The sequence below is a fragment of the Chiroxiphia lanceolata genome, chromosome 2, assembly GCF_009829145.1.
Source record: "Chiroxiphia lanceolata isolate bChiLan1 chromosome 2, bChiLan1.pri, whole genome shotgun sequence".
Lineage (NCBI taxonomy): Eukaryota > Metazoa > Chordata > Aves > Passeriformes > Pipridae > Chiroxiphia > Chiroxiphia lanceolata.
The window spans coordinates 119,315,084-119,334,828 of NC_045638.1; the positions used below are offsets into that span (position 1 = coordinate 119,315,084).

The 19,745-nt window shown below is 44.3% G+C and overlaps 1 protein-coding gene across 2 annotated transcripts in view; it reads left to right on the top strand.

The window, feature by feature from the left end:
* VGLL3 (vestigial like family member 3) overlaps positions 1–19,745 on the top strand; it is a 28,492-nt gene that overhangs the window by 2,316 nt on the left and 6,431 nt on the right. The window contains exons 2-3 of one of the 2 annotated variants that reach the window (XM_032679913.1): positions 7,062–7,317; positions 12,766–13,260. In XM_032679913.1, coding sequence (XP_032535804.1) covers positions 7,062–7,317; positions 12,766–13,260 — 751 coding nt within the window. The remainder of the gene's footprint in view (positions 1–7,061; positions 7,318–12,765; positions 13,261–19,745) is intronic. The other variant, XM_032679914.1, reaches the window with a different exon arrangement.

The following is a 19,745-nucleotide window of genomic DNA, read 5'->3' on the forward strand; positions in this document are numbered from 1 at the left end:
AAAGTGGAGCTCACCCTTAAAATATCCGAGGACTCCACCGAAGCATTTTTCAGTGGTGTTGTACTACTCTGGTGTCTTTTGGTTTGTTTTCTGAGAGAAAGCTCCTCTGTGCTGTGCTTCTGTTGGCTTTCCTTTCTTTCTCAGTGAGAGATGTAGGTGTGTTACTGTAACTGAAGCTGTTGCATCTTCACAGATGTTTGTAGTAAAGCCATCTCAAGCACCTAATGGGTTATGCCAGCTTTCTGCATCACTTTCATATCCATTAAAGAGCAAAGCAGCTCCTTAGCTGCCCTTCCAGGTGTACAGGCTCAGGTTCAGGGCTGTAGTGTCTCTCTGGAGAGCCAAGCTCATCGTGTTTCTGTAGGTCTCATGCTGCATATGGGGGTCAGGAGAAGTGCCTTCAGCAAGGGGCTGGCGTTGTGTCACTGCTCTGCAGCGAAGGGGGTTCAAATGGTTGTCTCCTTTTTGTTGTCTTGTTTTGTTTGTTTCTTTCTTTGTTTTGAATGACAGGTCTCAGACTGCTTTTAAATGATGGACTAATGTGCACCTGGATTGTGCAGAAATGTCTCTTTAGGGGATGGTTCATCACGCTTTTTTTAAGCTTACCCACTCTAAAGTTATTTCCACATTTCTGTGGCTGTATTTTTTCCTCCCTTAAAATCAGCACAGAACTGATTTTTTTCCTTGCACTGAAAGGCAGAATTTCTGGAAACTTAGCTTTCACCAGTCCTTAGCCAGGAAAGGACTTCCTGGCAAATAATTCAGATGGGATTTTATTTTAAAGCCCCTAATGGACTGAAGCCTGAATTCCTATTGAACGTTAATGGGAGCGGAGGCTTAGCACCTTAGATCTTTGAGATTTCTCAAGCCCAGGGTGTTTGCTGGAGGGAAGTAAGGGGAACATGGTTTGTATACCTGCTCCCTATGATGCCAGAGGGAGCTGATGAAAATGGGGTGTGGCCAAAATTTTACAGACAAGTCGGGATTTCCATCCTTTGCCAAAAGATGGGAGCGAGCGCGCGCCGATGTCAGAACGTGAGCGCGTTCCCGTGTCTGGCGAGGATCTGTGCCCGCGTGAGGGTAAAACCCTGCGGGATGGCAAAGCTAAAACACTCTTCCTCGTGCGCTCTCCTGAGGGGCTGTGCAGCTGCAGCAGTAAGTTTTGGCTTTCCTGTGGGTTGGGTGAGGAATGGGTGTAACGGAATTCGAAGAGACTTTGGAAACACATAATTGCTGAAGAATCCCATCGTGTTCTCGGCGCGCCGTGACGGCTTGTGGTGTCCTGTCGGGCCAGGTACAGCGAGCTGCAGAGCTGAGGCTAAGGCAGGATTCACCCTGGCTCGCTAACACCTGAGCTTAAGACTTTTTGAAATGGGAAGTTCCAGTAAATGGTAGTTTTGGAATTTCTCCATGGTATGCAGATGTAAGCCAGCATCTAAGCCAACGCCGTCCTTGCTAAATCAGAGTCTTGCATAAAGACTTGTGATATGCTCAAGTGCTGGCAGCGCTGTAGACAGGCTTCTTCCAGATAAGGGCTTGTCTTCATTAGCAAATTAGGTCACTAACTCAGCTCTTCCTTCCAAACTATCGACATTACCGAGGAGGACAGGTCACGTGTAGTGCTGTGTCAGCTGGCTGTAGCTAAACCCCAGTTCATTTACTGCAACTCGTTTTCTCAGTAAAGTTCTTTGTGTCACGTGCTTACAACTTTTGAGGATGTGCTTATTATACTGCTTATGCTGTGTCTTAACAGCAGAGCGTGGCTTCACATTCAGCTTTTGCAGTTCAGATTCTTTCTCAAGGCTAGTCCTGAGGCCTGGTGTTTGCTCTGCTGCTGACTTCTCTGGAAGCTGAATCAGACCTGTATAACTCACCTTTAAAGGCTACTCTCAGAATTGCAGGATGTACAACTTGGATTAAGTCTTCCCCTGTGTGTGGGGTTTTGTTGGTTTGGTTTAACACTACAAGACACCGCTGATTTTAAAAGTTTGGCTTGCTTTACTCTGTCATTGTGACTGGGACCAAATTCTACTTGATCTTCCTCTACCTACATAAAAATAGACCTTTAGGCTTTATTGGTACACGTCTGTTTGCATGTACAGCAAAAGATGTATAAATTCCTTCCTTTTTCACCACTTCCTTCCATTAGCAGAGCGTAGCAGGAGCTGCAGGCTTTACTGCTGCAAATCCACTGGCTCACCTGAAAACCAGCTCTTGCTCATTTGTGCAGATAGAAGTTATCATTTCACATTTTCAGGGCATGCCATAAATACTGCTTTCAGGCCCAGCATTTGATGCCCTGATTGCTTGAAATTGTCTTCTTCCTTGAATACTTTCTATGTTATCAATAGGAGCCTGCTTGGCAGACAGCTCCACAAATGGAGGGACTGTCCGTGATTTGCCTCGAGTTTGTTGCTGGAATTCCTTCTCAGCAGCTTATGTCAAATGACAGCCTTTTTCTCAGGAGAGGGTCATATAGTGTTTCCTCAGTGTAGTTATTCTTTATTTTTGGTTCCTGTTCTTTCTCTCATAATGGAAAATCTGTAACAGGTGGCCACAGGCACACCAGACTTTCGTGCTTGGGAGCATAAAGGACCATATGCTGTTATGATGGCATGTATGGAGATAATAACTTGTAGGAATAGGCAACCAGCTTATATGAAAAACAAGAGCTAACCTGAATGTGATTCAAACTTGACTAAACTAAAACTTTCTCTGTTCTAAAGCGTGGTTGGTTTTTGTTTGTCAGTGTTTTGGGGGGTTTTTTTGTTTTTGTTTTTGTTTTTTTTTTCTGTTTTGCTGCCTGCTAGCTGGTTTCAACTGGAAGCGAATTTATTTCGATTCGCGAGGAGGAATGTTCTGACTTTTTTAGCAGACACCCTGGGTGAGATCCGGGACCCTTGAAGTCAGTTGGACTTCTGCCACTGGCTTTAATGTGGCCAGCACTTCACTGCATGGGAACCGTTTCGCTTGGTTCTGGCTGCGGCACGTCAGCAAATAACAGGAATCTTCAAGGCGAGGATTCTGTGTGAGATTTCGGACCATGAGCTTTTTAAAAGTGGTCAGTGTTCCTTAGAAGACAGGATGATGCTCATTCAGCATAAACCTGCTCTTTAATATTCCTATATCAGTGGTGATGTGCTATTGACCTTTAGTTTCCTTTTGTTCTACGACTCGCAGTTAAGGATTTACATTTTCTTTGGAAGAGCTTGTTTGTGAGTATATGAAATAAAAAAAAAAAAGTGTTGGTTGAGGCTAAATTCAGGCCATGCTGTGCAGCACTATTTCCCCAGAGGTTGTGCCTCTTCAGCCATGAACTGGTATCTGTGGTCTAAGCTGGCATCAGGTGCTGTAGACTCTGAATTTCCCTATTTCCTGGTACACTCAGCTGACTTTAAATTCTGTATCCTGGGTTTTGGCCAAGACAAGATTTTGTGTGTTTTGTTTTGTTTTTCAGAGGCTGCTTGATATCAGTCTCTAATTTGTAAGGAAGGGAGAGGTAGATGTCATTAATATAAAAGTACTGAACGTTGACAGGGGGTAGCATTGTGATCTACAGACACTGTTGGCTGCTTAAATATGTGCCAGAACTGTTTGTATGAAAAAGTACAAGTGAAAGTGGACTTGCCCAGATTGGTTACCAGAAACCTAACCTGATGTTTGTTTTATTGTTTTTGTGCCCTCACACCCCACGATGGTGGGACAAATTCATTTAGCAGCTGATGATCTTGCATACTTTTCCACTCACACAAGTGCAGTCAGAAATGCTATGAGAAGATTAAGGTCAGAACAAAAATTAGGGAATTTGTGTGCAAACAGGCTGTTTTTAAGTGAGTTGGGGGAAAAACCCCCATGTTATTAGAGCATGTATACAATGGAAAGGTTGTATATACATTGCATACGAGGAAAACTGGTTGAGTCACTTTATCTCACTGTAGTTTCTTATTTAAGTTTCTTATTTAAAGAGTTTTGCAATTACGGGCTGATAATTTCTACCTGAAATATAAATTAGTTATACTTATGTCTGATCACAGGCTTGATGCTGTTTTGAAAAATCTTTTCATTTAGAACTCTCATCGCTTGCAGAAAACTCACCACAAAATGTAAACTTTTCACTGTCAAAACTTCAGTCCGTGCACAAGGCCTTGTACTTGTTCATCATTAAAAAAAGGTCAGATTTGGTGTTTTCGAAAGAAGAAAGTGCTCAGAGCATCTTGTAATGACTGCCCATGGACTGGAGGGGAGGGAAGAGAGTTGAAATGGAAAATGAATTAGATTCTTAGGCTGTGGAAGGGGGAACATTCCTGCACAGAGAAGCGACTCTGGAGATAAGTTTTAATTTCCTGAGCTCCAGTCCCTGTATAGGAACATTGAAAGACTTCCTTCCTGATAACCAAGTCAAGCCAGGGGCTGTATTAAACAGAGTGTTTCTGTATATAATTGTGTGCTTTGTACATGCATTTGCATAACTGCAGGATAGGTACAAGTGTTGCACCTGTAACGACAGAAGTCAACTTTTAAAGTGTGTTACATTATTCTGGCACATACACTTGCACCTGAGATGTTGTAATAGGTCAGTGTCTGTTTAGGCTTCTCTAAAGATCTCTTTCGTGCTTCGCCTCTGCTTAAAAAACAAAGCCCAGCCGAAACCAAAAATGAGAAAACCACCCTCCCCAACCACTTGTCTTGCATTTTTAAGAGGTTCTGGGTTGTGGTGCACCTCTAAGAATGATGAAGTCACTGAGATAGATTCATTACAGATTTCTAATGTGTGTGTCTCCCATAAATGCAGTATTTTTATAACCATTTCTGCCTTACTCAAGTCTCATCGTTCTGTGATTACCTAAGCAAAACTGTGAAGCTCACTGTGAGTGATACCTTAGGCACAGATTTTCCATTTCATTTTCCAATTGTTCCCTTTCAGGAACAAATATTAGGAGACTTTTTTTGGAGATGTAAATTTTGTAAAAAAAATGAACAAAACATTTACCAAAAAAAAAAAATATAGGTTACCCCAAATTCTGCATTTGCAAAAATATGTTTCAGAGCTTCAGACTGTGCTTCATTCTAACAATTTTAGTAAATTGTAGTGTTTGTGGTAAAACTTTTAATTTGCTTTTTCCTTGTGTTTGATTGTTTGGGTTTTTTATGTGTGAATCCCAGAGTTTTTCTTTATGTATTATAGAATCTTGGGATAAAACTGAAAGCCTAAATAAGTAACACTGCTAAGCTGAGCCATGCTGTAACTTGCTTTGTGAAGCACAGATTTGCTTGAATTCCAGCCCTTTGCCTGAATATCCCAAACTGAAATAAAATTATGTACGACCCTCATTGCATCTGAATCAATGGCATTACTGAGCTGGTTTATGTTTATCAGTTACTGGAATGTCATATAGATCCTTTAGTTGTTACGAGCTTTTAGTACTATTGGTTTAAATTCCTTTTGTAAATAGCTCTTCCTTACAGTTTTGGTGGTTGTTTTTTTTTAAATTACCATTCATAATTAAGACTTAGCCCCAGAGTATTTGTTTTACATTACAATGAGAGAATTTGTATGGGCTGACGTGATTTTTAGAAAGCACCGAAGGTAAATGTATTGATGATACATAAGGTCAGGAAATTACTTTCAATTATTTTTAATTCAGACATGCGTGTTTACTGTGTAAGTGAAACTTTATAGACTGTACAGTTGTTTAATTTTTTCTATAGAATTACTCTGGAAAAAGGGTAAAAAAGCTGTAAACTTAAAGAGATTCTGATGGCGCTCGAGAGCTGCCAAGCAAACCATTAAAGAGAAGTCAAACTGTAAATCTGTAGAAATGCTATGAAATACTTCTGCATATGTGCTGTAGTTGTTTTTGGGTTCCTGAAAGTGCTTGTGTGCAAAGTCAGCTGTGGAAATGGCTGGCTAGCTAAAAGCTGTGATTCCTGCAGCTTCACTGTTGTGGGGAAAGGTTTTTTTTTTTTGGTTTTTTTTTTGGTTTTTTTTCCTGTGAAAACAGTTGTAGAGTGGAACATCTGAAAAATATGTTCCGTGCAAAATGGATCTTCACACACATTTATTTTGACATTTAGGTTTGATTTGAGAGAAAGAGAGAGAGAAAATTCTGAAATAGCCATTCACAGATGGCTTGTGCGGGTTTTATTTTTTTTTTTTTGTATGATTCTCTGTGTTTTTGGTTTGGGGTGCATTTTTTTTGCGTGTGTTTGCAGACTTATCAATCCCTCTCCTTCCCCAGATCACACGTGTAATTTTTTATTAATTGAATTTTTGTCCCCTTTTTTTTTTTTTCCAGAAGCTTGTGTTTAAAAAAGAAAAAGAAAAAAGGAAAAGGGAAAAAAACAAACAAACAAACAAAAAAGAAACCAAAACAAAACACCTCTTAGCCCAACCTCAAAACAACAACGAACCACCCCAAACCAACCAACCAGCCAAAACAAAAGACCTCAGCTCCCCAGCCAAACCCCAATCACTACCCTAAAGTACAGCTTTATTTTAAAATTGCCAAATTTTCTTGGCAATGAGTGAAAACTTATGCATTTGTGGAAGCACGAAATTCTGCCATCTTTACCTCCTCATAAGTGGATAAATGAGGAGAGTCCTGAGGGCCGTGTACGCTCAGCTGGGGGAGCGCAGCCGGCAAAATCTGGTGCATGTTCACTTAGATGGGTGAAATTCTGGCACCCTGTGTCTGGACACCCTTCCACAGAGCTTGACTTGACCTCTGTAGGTTTTGTTAATGGGAACATCCTCTCCAGGTGGGAGTCAGGAAGGAATTGTTAGAGCCTGCCTGTTTTCTTTCGAAAGTATTGAGTGGAAGCTCTTGCTGATAAACTGTAGTTGTGAAACATGCCTGAGAAGCAGGTCCATCTGTGTGAGAGGGAGAGAGGCTCATAAGTGGGCGCTGGTATTCTCTTCTTTGTGAAATGCCAGCGTGAAATATCCTGGTAGTCCCACTTAAATTATGAAATAAATATTTCTCGTTAAAGAAACCATATGTTGATCTTCCGCTGAACGCCATCACTGATACGTCTCTTGTTTGTTCTGTTTTTAATCCCAGAAGAAGTTAGCTGTGTACAACAAGATGCAGGAGTCTCTGGAAGCGACCCTTCCCAGCAAGCAAGAGGAGGATGAGAAAGACCAGCCTGCCGAGATGGAGTACCTTAACTCTCGCTGCGTCCTGTTCACTTACTTCCAGGGAGACATTGGTTCAGTAGTGGATGAACATTTCTCAAGAGCTTTGAGCCAAGCCAGTAGCTTCAATTCAGAAACTGCCCTTACCAAGAGCAAGACAGGGCTAAGTCCTCTGTGGAGAGGTAAGAGGAGCAGTAAGTTGCTCTCTCTGGCGTGGCTGACTCGGTCTGTGTTGCGGTAACACGTATTGCATTGCAGCTGAAATTTCGCTCCTCTGTAGAGGTGGAAAATTCTCCCTCAAACTTGAAAGAACCGCAGAGCTTCTGGGGCTGAGTGATGTGAAGTGTTAAAGGGGGAGATGGGTGCCAGAGGCACGGAAGAAGCAGGCGTCTCCCACTCTTGCCATAACCCCTGTCTCTGCCAAGGCCTGGACGGGATGGGGCAGAGCTCACGCAGCTTCACAAACCTCTCCTGCAAGGTCGGAGGCTCTTTTTTTTTTTTTTTTTTAAGCTCCAAGTGTGAAACTTGGCCTGTGAGGAAAGAGAAAAGCTGTTTGGGATTCTGGCCTTGGACGTGAGGAAACCTGTGCAGCCTTCTCGGGTGACTTTGCCAGGTGATTAGGATTCATCCACAGCTGCTTTTCAAGTGGGGAGGAGCCAGCAGAGGCTGGAATAGGCTGGGGGACAAGCCCTGGCCCTTGTGGCTGCAGCCATGTGGTGTGGTGCATTGCAGCCTGCTCATGGGAGAGAGATGGCTGATGTTACAGCTTCCTGCATGTAAAATGGGGGTGACACTACTCTGCTTCCAAGCAGAGAGTAGAAACACGGTAGGATCTGCGAGGCACTTGCACAGTGTCATAGCACTTCTGTCTTGTTGTGCATATAAATGCTTATGTGCATTATATGCATCAGTGTAAGAGAGAGAAGATCTTGCCAGATACACAGGGAAGACCTTGCAGGTAAGATTTCAAAATTGGTGGCTGAAGAAAGCCTTGCCAGTAAGATGCTATTTCCACTGCTGAATGTGGAGGTGTAGGTAGTTTTTCAGATCCACAGCTGCATTATTTCTGATCACATCCTTATGTGGACTGACAGAGGGACACAAACTAAGCAACGTGAGCAGTGGCCTTGCATCAGGTTGAGTGAGAGAGATACCAGTGGGATCTGTGTGGGAGCAGTGGTGCCCATAATCAGCGACGCTGAGGTGAGACCGCGTTGATGAAAGTCACAGATATTGAAGAGATGGGATTTTTGGAAACTACTGTGGAGAGAAAAATAGCACAGAAGGACTCGCTTTCCAGAAGGATGATGACAAATCCGAGGAAGTTTAAGCAAAGGTCAGCACAAGTGGCTAGGGAGCTGGAGGAATTTATGGCTTGAGCCGGGACCATTAACGTTAATGGGAAATTTTCCGTTGACTCGACTGAGAGCAGGATTGAACCTATGCTTACTAAAAAGGAGGCTGGAGCGTTTATAAATGGCCCAGACAGGCTATAAATGTTTTAGAGATGGGATCAAGGCAGTCCCCAGAGACCCCCTGCCCATAGCAAGCCCTCTTCACTGAGCTTAGAGACATACCAGGGGTTGTGTGTCTTCTCTTTGACCTCAGACAGACCCAGCTCTTTTTCCCTGTCTCCCCCCATGGTTGCACAACCACCCCCAGAGGGTTCTACAGGGGACAGGGTGGCCTGGTATAAGGGTTCTTCAGCCACGCTGCCTCCTAACCCCATGTACCCCATGCCCTCAGTGGGGAATGGAGGTCTGCGTGTCCTGAAAGTCTTCCGGGAATAAAGTAAGGAGATCTGCCCTTTGCTGCTGCTGCACCTGCTGAAGTGGTATGAAAATCCCCAGGGAGGCTGCTGGGCAGGGCTGTGGACACTGAGAGAGCTGAGGGCATTTGCTGCTTCAGAAAAGAGAAGCTGACAATGATTTTATCAGGCCCAAATGAGTTTCTGAAATATACCTGCTTGAAAACAGTGGGAAGGAACGATGCCAACACCTTGGCCTTCTGGCTTATGTAGTATTTAGAGATGTTCAGTTAACAGCAAATAAGTGGGTGTCTGAGCAACCTGGTCTAGTTGGTGTCCCTGCCCATAGCAGGGGGGTTGGAACTAGGTGATCTTCAAGGTCCCTTCCCAGCCCCAAACGGTTTTATGGTTCTGTGAATATGAATTTGTATCCCATTACCTAAAGAGGTTAAAATACCATTATCTTGAGGTTCTTTTATAAATGGCCTTCATGGGTAGTCAGAATTTTTGTCAATTTATTACTCAAAGATAAATTAAAAAGGAAAAAAACCTTTGCAACAGCTGTTTTTGGAAGGTACGGATTTAAGTGGGAAGTGTGTAAGCATGAACTGGCTCCCCAGCTCACTCTGTTTTCTCCTTTACCTGAAAGGAGGGATTAGTAATGTTTTTTGATTTTTTTGCCTTTTTTTTTTTTCCTTCCATCTTTGCGTTTGGTTTTTTTGAGTTTTTTTTAAGGTGTCCTGATGAAAACACAAACTCTGATTTTATCATTGCGGCGCTATTGGGATTTTTTTGTTTGTTTGTTTGTTTGATCGATTGGGGTTTTTTTTTGTTTTGTTTCGAGGAGGGATTTTGCTTACCCAGAAAAAACGGAACCCGTTGTCCTGAAAAGAACAGGTTTTCATCATTTGTATGCTGAAAATACTGACCTGTTTATTTATTCACGTTAACTTGAAAACTGATTTTTTGGATAAAATATAGTTTCCTGCAATAGGGTCCAGTAACACGGACTTTGAATATTCAATTTCAGTCTTTTTGCGGGCGCTAACGTGACCTAAAGATGCCTTGAAACTGATGTTACCTTGATGGCGTTTTTATCAACGTGTTTTTTTCCTAGCTGAAAGTCTGGTTTTTCCTCTCTTATTCTTCTTTCCTCTCGCCCTGACCGAGGAGCAGTGTTGTACTGCAGGAAGCTCCACACGTTGTCTCCGCTTTGGCGCGTTTTCGGTGCGCGTTTCGGGCGCCGCGAACGTTTGCACCAGTTACCACTTTGTGGTATCCGAGATGTTGCCATCTCCCTGCCTCCCTGTGCTTAGGGCAGGAAACTGTGGTGACTGAAGTGTCCTTTTTGGCAAACAGTTTCTGTTAAACGCCTCTTTTTCCCCTGCCCTCCCCTCTCGAAAACCCGTGCAGGCTGCAGAGATTTTGTTCTATTTGTTTTTCTTCCTCAAGGACGGTGGCTGTTCCTCCGTTGCCGTGTTCCACAGGGGCTGGGTATCTCCGAGCACTCGGGAGGGATGAAATTTTCTGGCACATTTGTATAATCTGGCTGGGCCCTGTGTCTCCAGTGACATGACTTGGCCTTGAGCAGTGAGCTTGGACTCTGCTGCTACACTCAGTGATGCCTTGGTGGGGGCTGGTCCACGGCAGTGTCTGACAGCAGCAGTGGCTTTGTGAAATGTGCACAGGTTTGAAAAGTGGACGTGACCAAACGTCTTTTCTGTGGCCTAGACCTCCTGCATGATTGGTAAAGCCAAGCTGTTATGCAATCTGGGATGAATTCATATTGGCAAATCCGGTGGTTTAAAGTGTTCTCTCCTGGTATTAAAGCTGTCCTGCAGATACTTTGTGGTTTTCTGTGCTTTTTTGAAGCGCAGTGCTTTGGATTTAGGGCTTTTCCATGCAGATAACAGCCAGAGAGTTTTCAAAAACTCTCAATTACAGAGGTTTCGTTTCCAGAATACTGGCAGAGCATTATCAAGCTGTGCTCCTCTGTTAAGCAGTGTGGAAAACAACAGACTGGGTGTGGAGAAGTTTGGGTTTGCTTTTTTTCTGTCAGCCCAGCCGATATCACCACAAGCACTCTCCACCTCAGTGTAATCCCTTTTAACAAGGAATGATTTACAAACAATACCAACTTTAGAGGGGTGTTGAGGCTTCTAAAATATGCTTGAAACTCTCTCCAGTCTTCAGGCATGAGTTGCAATAGAAATACATTGCTAAAAGCAGCCCAACCTTTTGAAGAAAACCATGTTGGAGTACAGGTTGCCAGATAAGCTTGCAGCCTCTGAAGCATTTTGGCCCAAAACATCCTCTATGTTAGTCCATGGTGTGTTTGCAAAGTTTATTTCCAATATAGGAAGTTAATCAGACTCAACAAACTGCCTAAATCAAAGCCAGTTGATGTGTGGAAAAAATACTGTGATTTTAGTGGATTTTAAAACAGAGAGGTGAGTTGTCCAAGTGATAGAGTCAGAAAACACTTCTAAGTTTTGGTTTCCAAACTATTTTTGTATAAGCAAAGTTCAGAGGCAGGAGCATTTGAAGAATCTGTTCATTCTCAATGGTGTCTTCACCCAAGTCTCATTCCAGTTGCTTATTAAACAAAGCAAAACAAAAGGTCATTTAAAAAAAAAAAAGGTATTTTTATAAAAGTTATATGAGGAACAGAGGATTCCTCGCCTCATCAGATATTAAACTTCCCTGGCTTTATTCCTCCATAGGCTATTTTTATGACTGTTCTTTCATCAGAGGTGAAGTCCTGTATTTTTATGTTTCCATCTTTGACCAAAAAAAACCCACCCCTATTTGAGCTGAGACATATTGCACGAAGCAGTACTTTCTAACATGAGCTGGCAAGAGGATTGTGAGGATGGAGGTGCCAATACTTTCCTACACATCAAAAACAGTAACCGCTCCTTCCAGAGAGGAATTTTTAGAATGTGATTTCATAATGTAGAGGTATTTGAATCCATTTAAATAGAAGTTGAGCCCTAGCTGTAAGAAGCAGTGAGTCTTTTTTATTTCTGACCAAAACCTCTTTGAGCTACATAGAGGTTTCTGCTTGTATGATCCTCTTGGGTACAGGGCAACATGGTATATTCTATGAGGGGCTAACATAAGGTCTGTTAGATATGATCTTTATACAATTAGTTTGAGAGGATCTGGTATTCTTCCTTTAGCCAAATATCTCCTATTCTGTAGTGTAACCTGGTTCTCTGTCTTCAGGTGCATTTACAACCACAACAGCTGCCTTTCTAAATGATATGGTCTGGACTGGTCAGGAGTCAGCCTCTCCTCATAGTTCTTGCACTGAGATCCTGAGAGGGCTGTGACCCTTCAACCTGAAGACGAAAAATATTCTTTGGGAGGATCTTATCAATGTGTTTAAAACCTGATGGGGGGGGAAATGAGAAAGATGGGAGAGCCAGGCTCTCTTTAGCAATGCTTGGTGACAGGACAAGAGGCAATAGGCACATATTAGAAAACAGGAAATTCCATCTGAACACAATAAAATGCTTTTTATTTTTCCTTGTTTTGTTGTTGGTTTGGTTTTCTGGGGTTTTTTTTTTGTAATTGCTGAGGGTGGATAAAACATTTAACAGGTTGCCCAGAGAGGCTGTGGAATTTGGGTCTTATTTAAAATCTTACTGGACATAGTCCTGCACAGCCTGCTCCAGTTTACCCCATTTGAGCAGGGGGATTGGACTAGCTGATCTCAAGAGGTCCCCTCTTACCTCAGCTGTCCTGTGATTTCTATAATTACTGAGGAAGTTTGAGTTCAGTAGTACAAATTTCGGAGAGTAGCAAATCGTTGGAGTTTTTTTATCACGTAATGTGTTGTTCAGCTTCAGTGATGCTTCATTTCTCTCCTCTCTGCCAGAAAGCTCAGCAATTTCAAGCCAAAGGAGCAGTTTCCCGACTTCATTTTGGACCAGCTCTTATCAGCCTCCTCCTCCACCGTGCTTAAGTGGAGTACACCCCGATTTCCCCGTCACCGCACCAGGCACCTTCCCAACACCAGATCCCGGCAGCTGGCCGGGACACGGCCTCCATCAGACTGCCCCACCTCCTCCCCCCGCTGCCTCCGAATCCTGGCATTACCCTTTAGCATCTCAGGTGAGCCCTTCGTACGCGCACATGCACGATGTGTACGTGCATCGCCATCACCCCCACGTGCACCATCACCACCCCGGCTCGCACCGCGACCCCCGCTACGGGTCCCTGCTGATGCCGTCGGTCCGCGCAGCCAGGATCCCCGCTCCCCAGTGCGACGGGACAAAGGCAGACCCCGCCGCTGTCACCAGCGCTACCTCAGCATGGGCTGGAGCCTTTCACGGGACAGTGGACATCGTGCCAAGTTTTGGGTTCGACGCAGGTAAGGTGGCTCGGTTGTGTCCGGGGCTTGTTTTAGCGGCAGGAATTTGAGCGGGGGGGGGGTGGGAAAAGTGGACTCAGGGCTGGTTCTCGGCCGTATTCAAATGTGTTTCCAGGTGGGAATCCCTCCTGTGGTTGCTGTCGGGGCAGATGAGCTGTGAAATGCCACGGTCCGCTGGGATAGGGGAAATTGGACCGAGCACTGCAGTTAGGGTTCGGACGCAGCTGAGGTCTCGTGCTGCAATGCCCGTTTATTCAAGGGAAACAAGGGTTTAAAAAGCCATGGTTTGAGGGGTGGATTCCAAACTAGGGAGGTGCAAGAGATTGACAGCTTAAGGAAAGATGTGGTAGGGGGACAAGGGAAAGATGGGTGGAACTCTCGGGTATCTGAGGGAGCTGACTAATGGTAGCTCTCTCTGCATTGTGGTAGTTACAGCTAATCAGTAACAGAGGCATGGGAAAACAGGGGAGAAGAAGAGATAAACAACTTTCAAAGGGGAGGCTTGAGGGAGAAATAGGGACAATAGGGAGGTACAGCAGGATCTATAAATTTTTGACAATAAACTGGGGTGTACAAGGGTTCATAAGCACACAACAGCAAACTGGGGAAAAACTGCCAGTCTGCTGGGTGGATTATTCAGTGAGTAAAAAGTCCATTCAGATTCCGTTAATGCTTCTCCAGGCCACATGTCTCTCCCATTCTGTCTTTTCATCCATCGCAGTGAAACACGCTGCCTTTTTGCTGAGAGACCTTCGTCTGCCTTGGCCCCATTCAAGCCAAACGAGTTGTGATGTGATACGTGGGGGTTTTTTGTTTGTTTAAATCCTGTGGGAAACGGTTAATTATACTTCCATGTGGAAGCTCCCAGCTTGTTCAGCTAGTTCATAGGCACATTCACCAAAATATAGCTCCAGTGAACTAATAACTTGCAGTACATGAGGACTGCATCTTACCTAAATTGCAACAGCTCAGCGTTTCCTTCCTGTGCAGTATCCAGGTGTCACAAGGAGAGTGGAGATGCTGGTTGAGCTGTGCTCACCATCCAGCTAAACATCTTTCTGTAGGGTCTGGGTAGAGGTCTGTGAATTAGATTTATTTCCCTGCAGGGTCTGTAGCCATAGGGCAGCCTGCATGAGCTATGTCTGTGCCTGTGAGCTCTGACCAGCAGGCTCTTGTCTCGGTGTTAGGAGCAGTCTGGCAGCCCTCACTTTTGCAATCAGGTGCTGGGTGACTAACAGTTTCCATCCTGGAGCTCATATGTGCTATTGAGGCCTCCTTTTTTCTGTTTGGTATTTATCTCAACGGCCCCAGTGCTTGCAGATTAATACTTTAGAAGACAGTGTATTATTTGATTAAGGAAAGACTAGGTTTGCATCTCTATTACCTTTTCATTAAAGTGTCTTTCTTTTTGGTAGCTCTCACTGACTGATTCAATGTGTGAGAAGCACTTCCTTGCCTTGACTGGTGCACAGAGCAACGAAGAATTAGTGGGGAAAAATTTCTTAAAGATGAAATATAATGAACTGAATACAAATCCCTTTCTCTTCCACTTAAAGCAACTGGGAACCAGTAATCTCTTCTAAATAAAATACTATGCCATTTGCTGCCTCAAGAAAATTAAGAAAAAGCTTATTAGGATTATTAACACTGCAGAAATTTATATCTGTTAATAACATTTCCAGCTATACCAGTGATACATTTTATGCTTTTGGCTATAGAATGACAGTGTAACCAGACTGGAATCTCAAGTTTTGCCCCTGTGACAAACTCCATGGGGGGAGTGAGCTGTCTTCCCTGAAGTATGAGCAGACTTTCACTGCCAGTGGTAGAGGGGATGAGCCCCCTGGTCTCACACCAGCCCCAGCAGCCCAGCTGCAGAGCTCTGCTCTTTGACTTAGGTTTTTGGGGATGGAGCTGAGAACTGTGTAGGGAATTATTAGTCAGAAGAAACTGCTGCCTGGCTTGGGTTTAAGTCCAGCCTAGACTGTGAGTAGTTTCAGTGCTGTGCAAGCTGGTTTGCTTACTGCTGCTTTGTTGGTAGTAGTGCCTGGAATAAACCAGGGGCTTTTTCCCTTTAAGAGCACAGTGCCTTAAAAAAGGGACTGTGGGTCCTAGCACTGCCTTACAGGACTAATACAGCTTTTCCCTGATGCTGCCTGCTCCTTGTAAAAATCCCTATGGAGAGGTACAGTAGGGTGCCAGTTTTTTCAGGATCCTGATTTGGCAGTGGCTTGTGTGTCATGTAGTTGCTCAGTGAGGAACTGGAAAAGGTCTGAACTGTTAATTCCCCCCCCCCCCCCGTGGGGGAAAAGAAAGAGGGGAAATGTGTGACTGGTTTGCAGGAACAGAGGATCTCAGCAGATCAGTGTCTTGTGGCTGCTCAAAATGACCATGCACCGAAACACAGCAGCAAAATCCTGTTAGGCAGCCCCAGAGTTGGAAACAAGGGTGCAAGCAGTGAAACACAGCAGGCAGTGGAGGCCTGTGACATTACAATTACTTGGCCTCTTTCCTTGCACACTCATCTCTCCTTCCTTGCTGGGAAGGGCAGGAAGGCTGAGCTCCCTTTTCAGCCTTGCCTCTGCAGCTCGTGCAGTTGAGACAAGTGCTTTGGTTACAGGCACTCAAGGCGTGATCTTGGTGAAAAGAGGGAGCTTAATTGCCTCGGTGTTTTGCTTGCACATCAAAAGGTGTCAGCCCAGGGAAGGTGTGCTGTGCTGTGGGGAGAGAAGTGGGCTGCTGAAGTACCACACTGAGTCACATCCAGCACCAGTGAAGCTTTTACTACTTCACGTGCACTTCAGGGGGAGGTTTGTACTGGAAAAGTCTCCACATCACATAGAAGTTTATTGCATTTAATGCTAATGTGAGACAGCTATCTCAGCAGAGAGGCCAGAAACCGAAGGGCCTGGAAGAGTGTACTGGCTTTTAGTGACACAGAGGTGGTTTCTTCACAGTAGGGTTAGGCCATGGTGGCAAGAATACATCACTTCTGAAAGTGTTTGCTCATATGTCCCTGGAGAATACAGCCTGTGGAGCTGTGAATGTATCAGATTCCGGGAGCTTCAGGTGATTTATACTTAAAAAGTTCATTTGCTATATACCTAGATGTTGCTTTTCAGAGCTCTGCAGCTAAAAACTGATTCCCTTATGGTGGGTCACGTTTCTTGTGCTGCTGTCACATGCGATTACGGAAACATTTGAAAAATTCCTCATGCTGGATTAAATGGAATGATAACGTTGGGCTCAGGGCGGGCTGCCTGTAACCTTACCCTCTTCCAGCTACATTGTTGCATCTCTGCCATACTAAGCCAAATAATCGATCTCATGAACGGATAGTGCTGAATCACTCCAGAGGTTAAGAGGAGGTTCCCCTTGCATGCACGGTGGAGTTTGGGAATTTATGTTTCAGAACAGATTGCACGGGACATCAGTGTAGCACTGCCCATTGGGCTTACATTGTATTGATCTGCCTCGCACATCTGTTTGAACTTACATGGTCCTGTTTTAGAGAATGAAGAGGGATTTATACCTGATTCCCGTTACATGTGGCTTAATCCTAACATTGTATGCTGCAAATTAACCCTTTTAGAAGCTTTTTTTATTGGTACTAGTGGGATTAAAGAAAATGCAGGTCTACCTCAAGATCTCTTAAAACCTGTTACTTTTGTTTCTGCTGGTGTGTAGTGCCTTCCCGGAGCCGAAGTGCCCGAGCTATAATGCTCAATGTAAAAGTATGTCTTGTATGGACTTTTTTATGTGTATAAACACACTGGTGTAAGCACAGTATGTTTGTGCTTTAGGTCACAGCTCCCTGCAAAGCGAGGTCAGGCTCTGACAGCGCTGGCTGTGGTTCAGGGCTCTGCCAAATCCTCCTGTTTACATGGAGGGTGTGCAGGCAGAGTCCAGCACTTAAGATCAGGGGCTGGGGAGGGGAATTGCTGTCTTGAAGTGGAGCTGGTGGTTACAGCCATGAGTGTTTCCCTCAGGAGCAGGGCAGGAGATGTCCTGCTCACCGGGAGTTCAGCTGATCAGTCGGATCTGGCTGTGCTGGCAGCTGCCCGGTCTGCAGGCAGCCCTGTGGGGAGGAGAGCAGAGCAACTTGCTTTGCTACTGCAGGGCCTAGGAGGATATCCTGTCCTGCTGTTGGACAGATGTGCTGGAGGAGGCTTCCTGTAGCCCCAGCACACTAGAAGCAAAGCGGGATTCTGGCATATCTGACGGCTGTAAGTCTGTATTGACATCGAGGTGCACGTTCTTTATCGTGTAAAGGTAACACCCACTGAGGTGAATAACTTTAAATTTAGGTGAATTAATCAACATCCTCTAGTCTTGGCTGACTGTGGGAAGTCTGCTTTTGGAAATGCCTGCACATCAGTTTGACACATTGAATATGGGATTTGAGGGATCAGTCTGCTGCCTCCTGTACATTTGTCTCTGTTCACACACATCCCACGAGTTTTTTCACAACTCATTAAATTTGTTTAGATGTTCCTACAGAAACTGCAGGATGTTCCTGTGGCAATTAGCTATAAGGTTGGTGTCCCAGAGGCAGGGGACACCTGTGATAATCCTGACTCGTGCAGTGCAAGCCAGGATGTCCCTGCTTAGGACAGGCTGCAAGTGAAAGCTCTCTGTTAGCAGCAGGGTCGCACTTGGGTTCTGTGTTAGGACTGCAGATGGCCTTGCCATGAAGGAGGTGGGAATATAATGAGGAAAAGGCATGGAAAGTGTTCCACATTCAGTTCTAAGTAGCTAAGGCAGCTTTGGCTTTTTTTTTTTTTTTTGATTGTTTTCCCTGGCTTTTTAGATTTAATAGCTATACCTTAAACCTCCTTGTTACAGTTATTTGTGTCTTGAAAAGATACCTGTCTAGGAAGGTATGTGCTCAGCTGGTTATTCCCCTTCTACCAGTTGCTGCTGTCAGGTGGATGACCTCTTAAGCAGGTGTTTGTCATTCGTTTTAAGCTGCTAGGATCCATATAACATGCTTCTCTTCTTACAAGTTTCCACTGCCTCTGGTGGCCTTTAGCTCTCCACTGGTGAACTTAAATGACTTCTTTATCCTCCAAAAGGTTTCTGCTGTCTGAATTCCTCTATCTTTTTATTTTTTTCCTTTTTCCTTCCTCCTTACTTCCGTCTTTTCTCCGGGGTCATCTTCGTTTAAAAAATTGTGAACAGCAGAGGAAAAATAGCCCTAAATTGTCATCACTAACTGGGAGGGAGCTTTGAAGGGAAGTGGCAGCAGTTTGTTACGTCTCTGCCTGTGTATGATGCTGCCAGGAAAACAAGTAGCCCTTAAGCAACAGGGAGACATCTTCACTGAATAAAAAGTCTGTGAATGTGTTTTTATAGGCGTGCTCTAGATGAGGGATATCCCAGTTTTTCCAGTCTGAAGAAGTAGGTGCCAAGTGCACGTGAAATGGAGCAGAAAGCCCCTGGACAAGGTTTGGTGTGCCATACCTGTGTGCTTGGCTTTCCCTGCCTCTTCACTTCTGGACACAGAAGTGTTTGTGCACAGCTTAGGAACCCTGACATGGATAGAGCCGTGTGCTGTCATCTTTTCTGTGACCATCAACTGCTTTGTAGCTCAGCTGCGTGAAATGCTGATCATCATTAAATATTTAGCTGTTCTTACTCTTAAAACAAGGAGGTAGTTGTCAGATCTGAAGCCTTCGTGCCTGTTAGGCCTTCTGGAAACATGTGGGACTTCCTGTGTGTTTCTCTGGGTGATCAAATACAGAAGTGGGATCTGTGCTGAGCACACGGATCTGTCAGTTTTTGCAGGTTAAATATTGAGGGAACATGCTGCAACATCATTGAAGTCTGGAGTTGAACCGATTTTCATTAGTGGTGAAATCACCCCTAAATCCTTAGCTGATGCATTGGTCTTGGGGCACTGTAGCAGGGCAATGTGTAGGATGGCACCCAGGAGCTTTACTGTCTGTATAGGAATGATGATTTATGGTGGGAAGTGCACCTTCATTTCATACAACGTGTTTTACTTGGCTCAAAACGCTAAGGGGCAGGTTTTATGTTGGTGGGTTTCAAGTGCCCTACTACCTCTGAAAATATGTGCCTGCACCTCTCTCCTTTTTGCTTTCCCTATAAATGAGCAAGAATGTATCTTCTTCAGGAAGTTTAACCTGCATCTCCCTTTCTGTTGTCCGGATTTTAGGTTTACGCCCTGTTAGGTGTAAATCTAGAGAAGATTAAATCCCTCTGGAGCAGAGAAATCCCAGATTATAATACAGGTTCCAAGTCTATACTGCTAAAGCCACAACACAGCACCACATTTATTAGGTAGTCCTCACTTTTTACAAAGGAAAATGTTAGAGGAACTCATAACAAATGCAAGCTGAAAATCATTAATTTTTCCCGTGTGGAAGCACTAGCCGTTCTTGGCTGAAAATCTGACACTCTGTAGGTGAAATTATTTGGGTTTTTTACATGCTGCAGGAACGTTGTCCCTCTCTCCTCTGTAA